The sequence below is a fragment of the Xiphophorus maculatus genome, chromosome 6 (genome assembly GCF_002775205.1).
Source record: "Xiphophorus maculatus strain JP 163 A chromosome 6, X_maculatus-5.0-male, whole genome shotgun sequence".
Taxonomy (NCBI): domain Eukaryota; kingdom Metazoa; phylum Chordata; class Actinopteri; order Cyprinodontiformes; family Poeciliidae; genus Xiphophorus; species Xiphophorus maculatus.
In genome coordinates, this window is record NC_036448.1 from 21,731,803 (window position 1) to 21,747,639 (window position 15,837).

Sequence of the window (15,837 nt, forward strand, 5' to 3'; positions counted from 1 at the left end):
TTAGATGTAAAAACAGGCTATTTCAATCGAGAACTTTAACATTGCTAAAGTTTTTTTCTCTCTCAATTACTGGCATCTTCAGATGTTTATAAAGCCTTCAGAAAAAAATCCCATGTAAACATTTACTCCAATTTCTCAAAAATCTGTAATTAGTGTCTTATAACTTTTGTCATCCATAATTTGTGCTGTCCATAGAATACAAATATTTGATTCTCTCAGCCACACTTCAAAATGGGAAATACAGGAGAACATGCCTTTCAAGTTAAATCTTAAGAAATTGTAAGAAAACGGGTGACAAAAAATCTCACTGGAGGAAAAACTTCAAATTTCTAACATGAAAAGAACCTAAATCTGAATTTATTTTAAGGTATATATTTATCAATATACATCTGTACCAGTACTGATCATTTTTGTTCTAGAACCAGAGCAATGACATACCACTAAATGACGACATCAAGAGCATCATCTTTTTCTTTATTGCACAAATTGTACATATTTCCAAATAAACCAGTAGAATGCAATATTAGACAGTGGTGGGAAAAATAGTTGAATCAAAGCCTTTTCTTTTATATGTATGCAAGATGTCAAAAAATAGCACGTGGGAAAATCTGGATAGAACTGTTTGAAGTTATGGAACAATTATCTGAACAAGAAGAATCAAAGTTGTAATATTTGTAATGACAGCTGTCAAGAAACAGGGAAAGAAAAATGAACACGTCAACATTTTCTCCTGTGGATTTTGAAAGTATTTTGTCCTCATACAGTATAGAATATAAATCTCTGCATCAATACCAATCAAATGTTTTGACTTTTTTTTCTCCTTTTTTTTCTGAAGTCAAACAGCATTGGCTAAAGTTTTTTTGTTTCCTTTTTTATTTTACAGTTCTAATATATATTTATATATATATGTACATATAAATTCAACTAACTACGGTTCTCATACAAAATGAGAAAAGCTCAACTTTATCGGTCTCAAACAGCAACTGACTGGCAAGCAGACTGACCCAGCCGCTCCCTCCGTCCTCATCTTTCAGCCAGTGTTAACAGCGCAGACAGGACTTATGTGCTGAGTGCATAACCAAAAGCCCTCCAACCTGGGTCAAGTGTTCGTCTCAAGAGTTCAGTTTAGACTTTCTTGCCAAAAGCTTGAGGGATTCACTTTTAATGCTCAAGCAGGATGCTTCAACACAAAACTTGCTCTTTACAGTCATGGCAAGAAAGGATACGGTGTGAAGGAACCACTGAAATAACTGCTACCTAGATTATTCCGTTCTTTCTTCACTCATAGGCAGTGTTTACATTTTGACTGGTCCAGGTTGGGTCTGGCGCTTTAAAATAGAAAAAAAAAAAAAAAAAGGGAAAAAGCAATCACAAACCCCCCTGAGAGGGTAAACTCCCCTCTGATTTATCATATTTATCAAGAGCTGAGTTGAAGCTTTTCGGTCATAAATGAGTTTCAGCTTGGAGAGAGAGGGAGAAAGAAGAAAACAAAGGAAACAACCTCTTCTCGGTCAAGAATCACTCAAGTGCAAAATATCCCATCTCAAAAGGGACAAGGAAAAATTTTTACTTCGCTGCTGCGTTTCCTATGACAAATTCAAGATGATAGCTCCTCCCACATCATCAAGATCACTAAATCATCCCTGATTCAAAGTACAACCAGTAGTGATGAAAAGAACAGGAAAGCACAAAGATAATTATGTAAAAAAAAAACAAAAAAAAAAAAAAAACTTCTGTCTCAAGCTGCTCCAAATTAAAAACAAACAAGCAATTATGAGACTGGGGTTAAAGCGGAACTCGCCCCTACGCAGTCTAAATCTTAAAGGGAGTCACATTTAGGGGATAGTTGAAGGTGTACGCCTAAATCCTTTCCTTTCTGCTGAACGCTTCCTTGAGAGCAGGAGTCGTTCAACCCAGATTGAGGTTATGGGTCTGCTGGTGACGTAAAGCTCACTTCACATCGCTCGCCTTTCGCCACACACAACTTTCAAAGTCTACGTCAACAGCACGTGGAGAAACAGGGGGCCTCCAAGTGGTTCAGAAGGTCGTAAGCGCTCACTAAGCCTCTGTGCACAAATTCCCACTAAAGAAACAGGATTGTGGAAGTGTCGCAGTCTACAGTCGGCTTGTGCACACATCGTCGTCGCTCTGCTTCAACAGTATAGTACGTTAAGGTAAATGTGTCTGCTTGGTTGCGTTTGTATGCGTCTGTGGCTCGTGCCAGTGTGTCAATAGTGCTTGCCTATGTGCATCGAGTCATGGGCAATAAATTGTGAGTATCAGTTTATGTATGTGGGTGTACGTCTGTTTGTCCGTGGCTCAGGACGACATGCACTGGACGTGGTCGGGACCACCGTCCTCTTCGTCAGAGGAATCCGGAGAGCTCCAGGACTCGTCGGTGTCTGCGTCTGCTCCCTCACGTCGAGCCTGCGTTGAGACGGGATTATTTTCACTGAAAACAATGCTGCTGCCGCTAAACATTAGGCTTTAACTCTATTTTGTAGAACCAGTGCTCTTTCGGACAGAAAAGAGCACTGGATGTCCTCCAGCAGAGATCTCACTGTTAGGGCGCCCACTTTAATCCTACATCCTTATTTGACTGAAGTTTACTTGAATAAACTTCAGTTTGTTTGTTTTTTTAATATTTTTTTGTAATAGCCAAGTTTGACATTTGCAACCTAACACTAAATAAAATGTTATCAAAGATATCAAAAGCAATTTCATTGACGTGTTTTACCTTTAACAAAAAATTTGCAATTAGGGCTCAAAACAACCTAAAATGTGAACCAAGCAGCCACTAATTATCTATTATCAATTTAACATAGGCATCCGATTTTTCTCCAATAACAAATGCCATTTTATTTTATATTTCTTAAATTTACATTTATGAGGAATCAATACATTTTTGATTAAGATCTGTGCCTCAAAAATGTAATTTTTTTTTGATTAATACAGTTTTTACTTTAATCTAAATGAGAAATATAAGACCAAATTTAATTTGATCTTTTTTATCATCCATCCATCTATATATATATTGTATACTTTAAAGTGCAAATCTTTGTTTATATTTCATTTTATAGTTTGCAATAAATTGAAAAAGTTATATTAAAAAAAGAAATGGCTTTTAAGGAAAGTTATTGGGTTTCAAAAATCATTGTTGAAAAATAATTCTGATTTTTTTCGTAGCAGCAGCCATAATTAATTCACCTGGTAAACCAGTATTTTTTCTGTTAAACGTATATTTTTAACATTAGTTTTTTTTGTTGTTTTTTTTAAACTGAAATGTGGCATTCTAAGGGAATATTGGTAATTAATTTTATTTAAAGCACCTTTGTTTTATGTAATTAGTTCATGCCAATATTCCAAACTGAAAAATAGATAATATAATGAAATCTTTGAAAATGCAGGAATATTTGACTCACCCTTTGAGGTCGTCTGTTTCTCATGTGTCTCATCAGGAACCACAGCAGCTGGGTGTCATACTGGTCGCCATGACGCTTGCTGTCTTCATCGCGCTCCCTCTTGTTTTTCTTCATCACCTTTCAGAACACCAGAAGCGATGGGTAAAATATGAAGATGAACATCACAATGCCCCAATTTCTTGGACTGTAAAAGTGTATGAACAATATCAGCCTTTAAGCAATTAAGAAAATAATTTAGTTTAAATTAATCTGACAAAAGATTTTACAAAATAAAGATGCAAGAACTCACTTGAAGCCTTTTGTACCCTATTAAATAAAACCCTTCCATAATTTCTCATAATGGAGGCTCTTTGAACAGGGATTTTATTGTGAAAACCAGACAGAAACTTACCAAACCCATTTGAAGTGATTATTTTGATTCCAATCAAGCAGCATTTATCATATAAAACATATGATTGAGAGTATATGATTGTTTACTCTCCAAACAATCATATAAAACATGTGTTTTATATGATAAATACTTTATCTAGTGCACCAAAATCATTTTTTTTTTAAATGGGATTGAGCAGGAGTCATACCTCTTTCAGACCCTTGAGTCCAGTGGGGTTTTCAGCAGTGGGTGCCCACAGTTTGATATCATGGTCCAACCCACTGGTCGCCATTCCTGGCAGATGGGGGTGCGGCTCCAGACAATTCACCTGGAGTTACCAAACAATCACTGAACATCACAAATCCTAAACTTAAAAGCAAAAGTGAACGGAAGAAAAATGTGTTTAGATTTACACAAACTGACTCCTTGAAGTTTAAGCTACAGTTTAACTAACTAATGTAATATTTTAAAACATAAATTTTGAACTCTCCTGAGCAAACTCACCACTCCTCCTCTGTCTCCCTCCATGAACTGGACGATGCGAGCAGAGTTTTTGTCCCACAGGTAAATATGACCACAGTCACTACCGCTGACCACAAACTCACTGCAGGGACCGTAGAAGTTCACACCCTTCACTGTGAAACAGAAGAGATGCAGAGTCAGTGTGAGAGCTGGAGGGAAACTCAAAATGGCTGCTTCGTTTTACAAACCAAAGGATCTGAGAAGCAGAGAGACGTACTGACCCAACCATACAGATTTTAATTTCTTTAGAACTTATAAAGAAAACCTCATTATGGGATGAGTAAAGTGACAAAAATTAGTTTGAATTAATTTTCACTAAACTTTAAAATGGCAAACTACGAATAATCAATAGTAAATTCCAAACAGCAGAGTGCTGCTGTTAGTGTAACAATTATGTATAGTGTGTTCAGACTTTAAGTTTTTCCAATCATTATTGAGACTAAGATCATCTGTTTCCAGTCAGATGATTTCTTCTTCTATTTGAAGCTGCTGCTTTATTCGCAAAAAATAAATACCTGTGGCGTTATTACGGTGCCCCTTATATCTCCTGCGATAGTCTGCCCCATCACTGTGGTTGGAGTCAAATAGGTAGATGTCTTCATCGTTGTAACTTGCCAGGAGTTCTTAAATGTCAAAAAGTAATTTAAATGTTGCAACACTTTATACATTCATTACTTTCCCAGGCTTGAATTAACTATTTATTTCCATTTTAAAATATAAAAATTCACAATGAAATCATGGCATATATATTTTTTGCAGAGGTCTTCAATTTGTGTCACTTCATTACTTAAAAAAAAAACTAAACAAAGAGAAGAAGGACAAAAAGGAGGACAAAGTCAAGCACAGAAGCTATAAAGGACAGAAGGAAGGAGGACAGAAAGGAGAAAAGAATGACAAACGTAAGCTGAGGAAGGACACAAGCATGGACCGGAGGAAGGACAGAAACAAGAAAGAACAAATGATACAAGAGAGGGATGGAGGAAAGAGAAGGGTGGAAGAAAATAATATTGAAAAAGATAGACAAAGACAAAACAAGATGGAAAATTGAAAAAAATAAATAATAAAATAAATTTTTTCCAGATCTAGAAAATACTCTAATTTAAAAGTTCCTATATTTCCTGTTGATTCTAGAATATTGTATATGAGCTTGAGATAATTAAATCTTTAACTATTGTTCAAAGCTCATCCAAATAACTGATACATTTATGCAGCTGATGCTAAATCTAATCTTAGTATCCCTCTGCACAATTATTGAGAGACACAACAGGTCAGACTGTTGTAATCAGACAGACATATTCGTACTTTAAATTGACATTAAGTAAAAAAGATGAAAAATGATGTAGTTCTACCTGTGCCATCATGACTGTACACAAGACAGGTTATGTTGGTTTTAGACTCGCTGGAGACCAGATGTGAAGGACAAAACTTTTTCAGAACGCCGTTGTTTTCATTTTCATTAATCTTCCTCTGATCATAAATTCTAATAAGAAAAAAAAAACAGCAGAAAATAAAACAAAGAAGAAAAAACATGTAAAAAAGAAAGTCACATTAAATTCAGAGGTCTTCTAATAAATCAGGCAGGATAACCAACACAGGAGTACCTTATATACTGATCCCTCCCACCAACTGCAAACTGGTGCGTCTTTGCTGGGTTGACAAAGATGGTATACAGTCCCACTTTTTTATCGCCCTCCTTTACAACCACCAGTTTACTGCCAAAGAAAATATAAGGAGACAAAGAAGAAAAATGTCAGCTTCAGCAATATAACACGCAAACAAAGCATAGTTGGAAATCCTAAATATACGTAAATGTATTAACCTTTTATGGCAGTGACATACTCACTCACACTGGACCTTACTAAACACCATATGTGATGTTAAATAAACTTGAATCATGCAACAAATTTATACAGAGATTTGTGAAGTGTGTGAAGCTCAAGATCATTTTAAGAAGCAGTTTTTATTCTTTTTTTGCTTTAACACGTTTCATTCCAACACCAAATGAATAGAACTTACTTGGCAGGACGATCCAGGCGCAGATCGATGCCAAACACCACGGCGTCCTCTCCAGCTGACAGAAACGAACAAGGCGAGTCCGGCTCCAGGGCCAGCTGATGGAACAAAAAAAAAAACAAATGTGAAAACGCATAAGAGTTGGCATGTTATCTCAGAAGTCTTTCACTTTCTGGTTTACAACAGCCTTTGTCAGCATGCTCACCTTGTGTGCTGCTCCTTTATGCTGTGCTACCCGCTTTGTGTTCTTGCAGCGCTGCGTGACCGAGAGCTCAGCGACTCTGATCTGACCGTCACGAGCGCACATGGCCAAGGTGGAGTCTCCGCTGTGAGGCAGGAACTTTGCCTGTTAGAACCCAAGAGCAAGAAGAAAATTCATATCAGTCACATGCAGATTATAATTTTACTTTAATCATTTGTATTTATTTCAGTAACTTTTTACATTTTTCTATGAGATTATTCTGTATTTCAATCAGCAAAATGTCCTTTGGTTTGTGATCTCCTAAATACCATCAGTGCTAAACAATTTGTAATTGGTTTTTTTGTTGTTGTTTTTCCTAAACACAAACATCACAAGAATTTACAAAGTTCTTATATTTGTTTCAGGTCAAAATAATTTGTTTCCTCTCATAGTTTAAACCTGATTTTTAAAAGAGCTTGAGGAAGTGTTTACTGAAGACATTTCTGCAGTTGCTAGGCATTAAATTTGAAGCTACAACAAGAAAAACTGTAAAAAGGATGGATTGACAAAACAAGAGAGAATGCATGGATGGCACAAAAGTGGATAGATATATGGACAAAGAGAGACGATGGGTGAATGATGGATGGACAAACAGAGGTTGGACGAATGGACATTTCTACATATTCAGCCGCTGATAAATTTTAAACAACTCTAGAATGAACTGACTGCAGATTCTGATCCGTTCCTCTCGTAACCACACCTCACCTGAAACACATTACTCTTATGTCCACTGTCAAACTCCAGCTCTGCCCGGCGGATGGCCCAGTCCCAGATCACCACCCGCAGGTCGTCGCTGCCTGACGCCAGACGCGTCCCAGAGGGGTTGAAGTGCAACGTGTTGACACAGCCAGTGTGGCGCTCCAAGCGTCCCTGGAGCTCCAGCCTCTGCACGAGGCCGCGAGCTCCACACACACGCCGGACAAACTGGTGCGAGTTCCTGCCGATCTCTCTGGAGCGAAGAGAGGGCACCGCCTGCCACGTCGGCCCACGGAGGTCGTGGAGCTCGGCGCCCAGCCATGACTCCATGGCCTCATCATCATCATCATCGTCGTCATCATCATCGTCCTCCTCCTCCTTTGGCTCATCATCGTCGTCGTCGTCATCATCATCTGAGCTGGAGGAGTGATTAGTGCCCGCTCCAGGTCGGATTCTCTTTCTAGGGGCCCTTTTCCCTCGATCCTTCTCTTTGCCCCTCTCTCGTCTCCCACCCTCACTCTCCCTCTCTCCATCCTCCGTGAAAGAAAACAGTCCACTGCCATCCATGCTGTCCGTGTCTTCCTCTTCCTCCTCCTCTCCTTCTCTGCTTGCAGCTGTCTCTCCTTCTGCCTCTGATATGCCTTTGTCTCCAGACGCTTCTACTGTTTCTTTGGGAGCTGTGGAAACAGGAAAGGGCCAACATGTCAAGGCAACGCAGTCTCCGTGGGAGATTCAAGAAGAAATGGTGCACAAATTTAAAAGGCTTTTGTATTAATTGACTAAAACAAACAATGATGGAACGTAGATTTTTGCAGATGAAGCTGAACATCTTGTGGCAGAGTCTTTTCAACAAAACCAATTGCATCCCTGCATCATGGCTGTTGTAGTTTAGTAACAACCAAGTCAATCAGCCAGAACTACAAATGACATCAAACAAATGCTGCCACATTACTTGTATAAAAAAATGACAGAAGAAGCAATTAATGAACAAATGTAGAGATTCAATACTTACTGAAGCATCCTTGAAAAGCTGGACATATTTCAGATTTTTCAAGGCCTATAATTAAGATTATAAAATATAATACTGTTTATGATTCTTTAAAACCTTGGAAAAATGTTCTTTAACACTGCAAATTTAGAAAAAAAACTAATATGAGCAAGTTAATCAGTTAGTAGAGCATGCAGGTGGCCGTTTCTACTGCATATTACTAACTGTAGCTTCAGTACATTGTTGCATTAACAAATGGAGCAGCGCTCATTTCATTTCCAGTCCAGGACTGTCTGTATATTCGAAGACCAGAAATATTTCTGAACAACCAATTACGACTGATGATATAAACATTGCAGTAAAGATGGGCAGTAACGGTAAATGCTACTCTCAGTTTAATTTTTTCTTACCTTCTGTGACCTTTAGCATCTTATGAATATTCATACTTCTGTAGTTTTGTGAGTTTTAAATGAAGGCTAGAGAAGTCCAGCTGACTTCATGTAAAACTCGTGATGATCAAGTCCTGAACGACTGATTATCTCTACACTAACGGCTCTTCTGCAGCGACACTCCTGAGACTTGGAATTAAATTGTCAATATAGCAATATTATTATTTTTGAATGGTTATAGTGCAGTGTTAATATTTTTAAACATATGGTGTCATTCTAATATATTTTCAAAATTCCTAATTTAATTACAAAACAAGCTGAGAAGCATTGGATTAAGCACACATGTGCAAATTGGTTTGTTTGGAAGTAGTAACAGACAACAAGGGAACAAGAGGGTACACAATGGTGAAGTAAACTGACTTGGAGCACACTGTGGCTCCTAACTTTTTCAAAGAAACAGAAAAAGAATACAAAGGTGACTTTACCGTCTTCAGAGGAAGATTGTGTCTGACTGTCTTTACTTCCAGAGGCGTCCCCGTCCTTGTGCTGCTCTTCTCCGGGCTTTTTTTCCTCTGAACCACCTGATAAACACAAGCATTTTTTTCTGATAAGCTCGCAGGTTCAATAGGCACAGAAACATACGTGGCTATGATTAAGTCTACAAAACTGTGCATTATTATATATTGCACCATCAAGCACAGGGGCTTTTCCGTCAGCTTCAGCCATTCTGTCTCCTCTAGGTCCTGCGTCGTCCTGAGGTAGAAACTGTAAGACGTCAAGCAAGTAAGAAGCATTAAATATGTTTGCTGACCAAACATGAGGATAAAGTAAGAAAAGAAAGCGAAAACAACCAGAAATTAAATCATCTCCGTCGCAGCTTAGCCGTATAACTTTAAAACTTACTATCAGCCTACTTTTACCAGGTCTGCATTGCTGCACCTAATATGACACAACTGACTTCCCAGCTAACCGACACAGAGGCCCAACTAAAGCCGTGTTTGCTTTGTGCTGTCAGTCTTCTGCGACTGTTCCTCAACCTGACACTCGTTTCATCGAAAGTAAAAGCTACATAGTATGTGTAAGGCGAACAAACATTGAAGCTAAGATAAGGCATTCAAGTTGTACTCAACAAGCTAGCTGTCGAAATGCGGGTACTTTAAATTGCTAACTTAGCATTGCTAGCGTTACCTCTACTCGAAGGCCCGACGAGGCGCACTTCTTAGTTTAGTCCTAATCTTTATTGCAGATTTGTTTTCTCCACCTCGCTACTTGGCAAACGAGCTAGGTGCCCTGACTAGGAGTTCTCTGACGGGAAATACACGACATTAGGAGAGCCTGCATTTAGCTGTCTCTTGCTAAAAAAGAAAAAAAAAAGTCAGACAACAATACGAGCTAGCTGCGTTCACACAAGGTTGTCTTCTGCTCTGTTTATGTTTTGACGATCCAGCTTCTTTTTTTTTTTTCTTGCACAGCTCCATTTCCGGTGTCGGACGTTCCTCTTCTATTTATAATTTTTTCAAAACCGGAAGTTAAAAAAAATAGTAACCATTGTCATCATCATTATTATTATTATTATTATTATTATTATTATTATTATTATTATTATTATTATTATTATTATTATTATTATTATTAATAATAATAATAATAATAATAATAGTAGTAGTAGTAGTAGTAGTTGAAGTAGTAGCAATATTAGTAGTAGTATTTGCTGTACTGGGTTTTCTGTCTGCACTTATGCTTAATATCTGAATTATGATTATAGTAGTGGAGGTATACCCTATCAGAGCTGCTTAGAGAAGCTAATAAATTGTACTCAAGATTTTTTTTACACAAGTAGAATTAAAGTCACACCCCAAAAATTACTCAAGTATGCCCAAAAAGTATTTTTGGTAAAATGGTTACTCGAACACTAGCTGTTTTATCATAACATGTGATTTTATTTGTGAAAAAATATGGAATGAGATAGACAAAATGTATTATTTTGTGCAAATTCTTGTATTTAAAAAAACAAAATACTAAAATAGTAATAACAAAAAACAAATAAAAACAGGTTACATCAATTCAAAATGACAACTTCAGGAAAAAGAGAAAAAACATATCCAAATCAGTTGTTTTCATAATGTAAATCTAAGCACTCAGTAGGTCATTTTGCTCTGTTTTATATGTGAAAACGGAGCAAAATAATTCCAGTGACAGTGTCTACTATTCAGTGTATCTTCATTTTACCTCCAAGTGGCACAACAGACTTAGCAGATACAAAATACCAGGAATAATGAAGCTTGTATACAAACAAGACATTTGACTTTAATATAAATTGGAAGTAAGCGTCTGATGCAGTTTGCCTTGTTATTCATTCAGAAAGTAACTGGAAGTGGCTAAAGTAGCCAGAAAGAGGCTGTGATGTTTCTGTTTTATTGCAGTCAGACGTAAATAGAAAAATATCAGGGGTTCAACAGTGGCAAAGAGAGAATTTGTCCTGTTGGGGGTGTGCTGTGGTCAACTCCTGCTATCAAACCTTTGACATAAACACAGGAAGGAAGGAGATCCCACGTTTCATCCTGAGTTAGGGAGCCAGATGTTTCTGAAGTTTCACATTATGAGGTAGACAGAAAAACAAACAAAAAATTCAGTATACTTCAGTGTGATAAATTTAACATAAAGTCACACAAGTTTACATATTATGTCATAACTGATGAAGTGAGTTTTGGACAGTTGTAACTGACATATTTGAAATATCTAGTTGATTGAACCACTGATACAGTTGTAAACCACATACTACGTATATCTGACGTGATTCTGGAATGACAGTGCCTTACAAGAGTATTCATAGCCGCTGAGCTTTTTCAAGATTTCTCACATAAAACCACAAATATATGTACACACATGTACATATAAAATTTACTTTTTAGCTTCATAAATCTTCATAAAGTCTTTAAAAAATATCAAAATTTGCACATTACATTTTTTTGGGCTGTCTGATTGTAAAAATCTAAAGTCTGATGTGATCAAGCAAAATACGTTTTTACTCTTGATTAATTTCTTAATTGGCTACTTCCCATAACCTTTTCCTTTTACTTGTCTATAAATATATTTGAGTAGTGCTCTTTTTAACGTGAGTAAAATTTTTGGTTGCTGAACCCACCTGGTATCATAGGGAAGATGTTTTTTTCCCCATTAACAGGCAAGCTTAATTAATTAATGCATTTATTGATTATATGAGAAACATCTGTCACAGCCTTAAGCAGGCAGTCGACATTTCCTCTTACGTAGCAAAAAAAATAAACAAAAACAAAACGACAACAAAAGATAAATAAATAAATAAAATGTGACGAATTTATGGTATTAAGTAGCATCGAAAGTTATAGCTACACTTGCTAAAGGAGAGGTAACGGCGAGTCCTGTGCAGGAAGGGGAAGTTTAGACAGTTTGAGGGGGGTTTCACATCAGCCAGCCGCCCCCGTGAGTCGCAGAAAAAAGCTGCAGCGACAAGGTGGTCCCTCCAGAGGCGATGCTGGAGTTCACGGACACGCGTGAAGGGCTCGAGGAGCAGCTTCTGTTATGACGCGCGCTGATTTAAAGCAAGATCGAAGTTTTTAATTTCATTTTTGCGTTGGCCCGCTGTTCACATACAGCGGAGATGGAGTACTGGAGGCAGTGTGCGATGTGGCTGATCGGCTGCAATGTTCTGCCGGCGAACCACCGGGTCACGGCGGACACAGCGCAGGTGTTCGACCTGGCGCAGACCCTGCGGGACGGGGTGCTGCTGTGCCAGCTGCTCAACAACCTGAAGCCCCACACCATCAACCTGAAGGAGATCAACCTGAGGCCGCAAATGTCACAGGTACGTTCAAACTCGACTAGTCTGCTTGTTCTCGTTACGCGTGCAGGGGAAATGTGAAATTGGCCATGAAAACGATTTAAAGTGAAACTAATCATACCCAAAAACACGATTCAGACTGTTAACTTTTCGTGTTAAATGATTCGATTCATTTAGTCTGGATCAAACTGTTCGATAAACACACCATACAGGCAGCAGGAGTGAACCTGAAGTCTTGTAAATGATGGCCAGATGGGGCCCAGAAATAATTTGCAACACCAAAACCAAAACCGACAACAGAATTTCATTCACCCTTTTCCTTCTTCCCCATTTATTTCTTCATTGCCCCCCCACCCCCAAAATTAACATTATGCCCCTCAATTAATTAGATTATCATTACAAAGTTAATCTACTTTAAGAATGAAATTTTAAAAAATGAAACTCATTATATCATTATATACAGATCTATATAAACCTTTTCCTCTTCTAATTTTTAAGACTATGACATAACAACTTGTGAAAATCCAAAATTCAGTTTCTTAGAAAATTTGAATATTACAAACGAACAATGGTAAAATTATACTTAATACAGAAATGCTAGCATGCAGAATAATATGAAAGAATGTTGATCGAACTGTTGTTCAGCAGAAAGTTACTGGCATCCTCCAGATGGTGGTGGTTGTTGTACAAACAACTTAGCTAAAGATGTTTGTTTGTTAAGATAGTAATAGTATTAAAGCATATTCATGGAAAGTAAAGTGGAAGGAAAAAGTGTGGAAAGAGCGTTTTCAAGCAGTTGAGACAGACAGGAGTGGTCTGATCAAAAGCAGCTGGATAAAAGCAACTGCAGTAACTAGGCGGCGGCTCCTGCATGTTTTATGAGACCTGTCCAAAATTTTTGAGTTTATTTTGTAAAAGTTTGTTACTATGACAGAATTTGATGTTTAATCCCATTTAAGCAAGCCTGTAAATTAAGGTTTTAAGAATTTATATCCCAAAAAACAGTTGAGCTGATAATCTAAATATGTAACCATCTTGTTAACTGAGGGAGGCGATGGGAGCCACACACATTATAAAAGGTAACACAAAAGAGAAAGCATCCTAGCATAATATTAGCATTGCAATTAATTACAAATGATGCCTGTAAAAGTCTTGTATGCATAAAAAATGTGCACAGAGGACAATAAAGCAACACATAGATTACAGACAAGCAGTTTTTAAGAAGGTTAACACACCAGACTCACAAATTTTAAACACAATTTATATTGGCACACTGTAATATAGTTTTGCATAGTTATGAACCAACATTTAGCCTTAATGCACTGCAAAAAAAAAAGAAGAAAAAACCCATATCAGATCGGTGTGAGTTTTTTTCTCTCTAACTTTTGGCTTGATTTTAAAATAGATCTTCTAATAATAAAGACTTGCAGCTTCAGGCAAACATCTGGAACAAACTAATTTGCAGCATCCAGATTTCTTTGGTGTTTTGCCAAACTGATTGGTATGAATGCATTCTTTGAGTTATTGTCGATGGCTTTTTTTAGTGGCTTAATTTGTTTAAAACTAATTAATTTGTTGGAGTTTTTTTTTTTTTTTGCAGAAGCAAGTTAGAATAAAAATGTCCTTAGAGTATTAAAGTCATTGCAGCCACTGGAGAGGGCTGATAAAATCCTAACTTTGATCCGCCCGTTAGACAGGAAACATGTGCAGTTTTTGCAGCAGGAGCATGTTTGCCTGAGGAGGAGTTTGAAGCCCAGTAGCAAACACTTTTAGACATAAAGGGTGTTAAATAAGAATTAAAAACAAACATTTTTCTCAGGAAATTTAAAAACAAGAGCTTTCTTGTCTATGTGTTTGTGATCACTGTCTTGTTATTAAGAATGCCCCAATAAATTTCTCCCGTGCTGAATGTTCTACTGACTAATTTCAATTCAGTTTAAATTCAGTTTATTTACACAGCATCGATTCACAATGTCATCTTGAGAAGTAATACAAAGAAGTAATTTCAGTTAAATCAAACATACCTTCCACTTTATCCTATTTATCAAACAGTACAAAAAAATTCAGCTCGTTATTCAAGTTAAAGAAGTTTTTTTTTATCTAATGGAACCCGGCAGATTTGACTTTGAATCATTGATTTGCACCAACTTTAATTTTGATCTCAACTGACTGGGTTAAAAATGAATTATTTGATGCATCAAGATGCACACATGAATGATGTTAGCTTTATCAAAAAAAGAAAAAAGCAAAAACAATGTCAAAACTTGATCATTGTAATTTTCATTTACAACCTAAATGAGGAAAATAGGAACTGGGAAGCACCTAAATGCAGCACCTAGACAATTTATGGTAAATATAGCATGCTGGGAAAAAAAATCCCATGACAAGATCCATGCCACATGCGGGATGTTTGAAGTTTTCAAATTTCAACAAGGAGGTGGAAGTAAAACACTGTAAACTGGAAGCCTGTCAAACTGTGGATGCTAAAATTCCCACTAACTCAGGAAAGCTGAAGATAATTGCAAAGATTGTTCCCACTATTACCATTATTGCGACTTTGTAACAGCCTTTGGATGTATCATCCTCCCTTGAAGATACTTCACAGAAATTGCATACCTTACAATGAGACTAAAACATTGGCGATTACAAGCATGTTGTGGCGAGACATAGTTTCTAGAGGCATGCGCGTCTGGGGAGGGATGTGGGTAATTGTCAATTGATTATGATTGCATCTTAACCTTCTGAATTGTAATCACATCAATTCAGAGTCCACGAAGATTCCCAGCCCCAATTCAGAATCTTAGAATTAAGTCTGTAACCAATTTTATCAATATGTTTCAGAACATGTAAGGTGTGTGAAGGTCATCATAGAGCATTTTAGTTTTACACATCATGAGCAGCTTCTCGTGTGACACCTTGGCAGCAAGAGACCTATTTATAGGCTGTCAGTTGATATTCATTTTTCATTAATGTGGCTGGATTGTACTCTAGACAACGGTCAATTTCACAAACACTTTAACATGTTCGGTATTTGTTTTCCCTGCTGGACAGGTTGTGTTTTCTAATTTTTATTTAAGCCGTATATATTCTGAGAAGACAAAAGGCATTGCAAGAATGTGCATTAGCTGAACATGAACAAAGCCCGGTAGGTTAATTCGGTTCTAACGAAGGCAAACATGTCACCGGATGAGTTGTTGTGGTTTCCATAATGTTTACGGATAGTTTATAGGTCACTCTTTGAACCATGCTTCCTGTGCAGTCACAAACACAGGCAACATCAGAATGATAATAGCTTCTAAAAGCTATGAGCTAGAGATCATAAAAGGAAACACAAGGAAGTCGATCTAACAATAACTTTGGAAAATGTATTACTGCA

At 37.2% G+C, this 15,837-nt stretch overlaps 2 protein-coding genes across 3 annotated transcripts in view; one reads left to right on the forward strand and one right to left on the reverse strand.

Moving 5' to 3' along the window:
* Positions 1-453: 453 nt before the first annotated feature.
* Positions 454-10,116, reverse strand: dcaf8 (DDB1 and CUL4 associated factor 8). Its single transcript, XM_005801953.3, has 13 exons — positions 9,830-10,116; positions 9,331-9,406; positions 9,127-9,222; positions 7,274-7,941; positions 6,533-6,673; positions 6,331-6,425; positions 5,916-6,026; positions 5,664-5,794; positions 4,830-4,937; positions 4,297-4,427; positions 4,001-4,120; positions 3,423-3,539; positions 454-2,427 (listed from the first exon to the last, which is right to left on the reverse strand). The coding sequence occupies exons 2-13, from the start codon at positions 9,365-9,367 to the stop codon at positions 2,320-2,322; spliced, it is 1,863 nt and encodes a 620-aa protein (XP_005802010.1). The 5' UTR covers positions 9,368-9,406; positions 9,830-10,116; the 3' UTR covers positions 454-2,319.
* Positions 10,117-12,007: 1,891 nt separating this feature from the next.
* The window catches only part of LOC102229675 (guanine nucleotide exchange factor VAV3-like), a 56,554-nt gene continuing 52,724 nt past the window's right edge, over positions 12,008-15,837 (forward strand). Inside the window, exon 1 of one of the 2 annotated variants that reach the window (XM_023336200.1) lies at positions 12,008-12,485. In XM_023336200.1, coding sequence (XP_023191968.1) covers positions 12,282-12,485 — 204 coding nt within the window. In that variant the 5' untranslated portion in view covers positions 12,008-12,281. The remainder of the gene's footprint in view (positions 12,486-15,837) is intronic. The other variant, XM_023336199.1, reaches the window with a different exon arrangement.

What these genes read in the sequence shown, in the direction of transcription:
- dcaf8 (XM_005801953.3), bottom strand. Translation starts at nt 9,367, where the DNA reads ATGGCTGAAGCTGACGGAAAAGCCCCTGTGCTTGATG. An exon ending in ATAAGAGTAATGTGTTTCAG is followed by an intron (nt 6,674 to 7,273) that starts GTGAGGTGTGGT and finishes GGGTTCTAACAG; the next exon opens with GCAAAGTTCCTGCCTCACAG. An exon ending in CGCCTGGATCGTCCTGCCAA is followed by an intron (nt 6,027 to 6,330) that starts GTAAGTTCTATT and finishes TTTCTTTGGCAG; the next exon opens with TAAACTGGTGGTTGTAAAGG.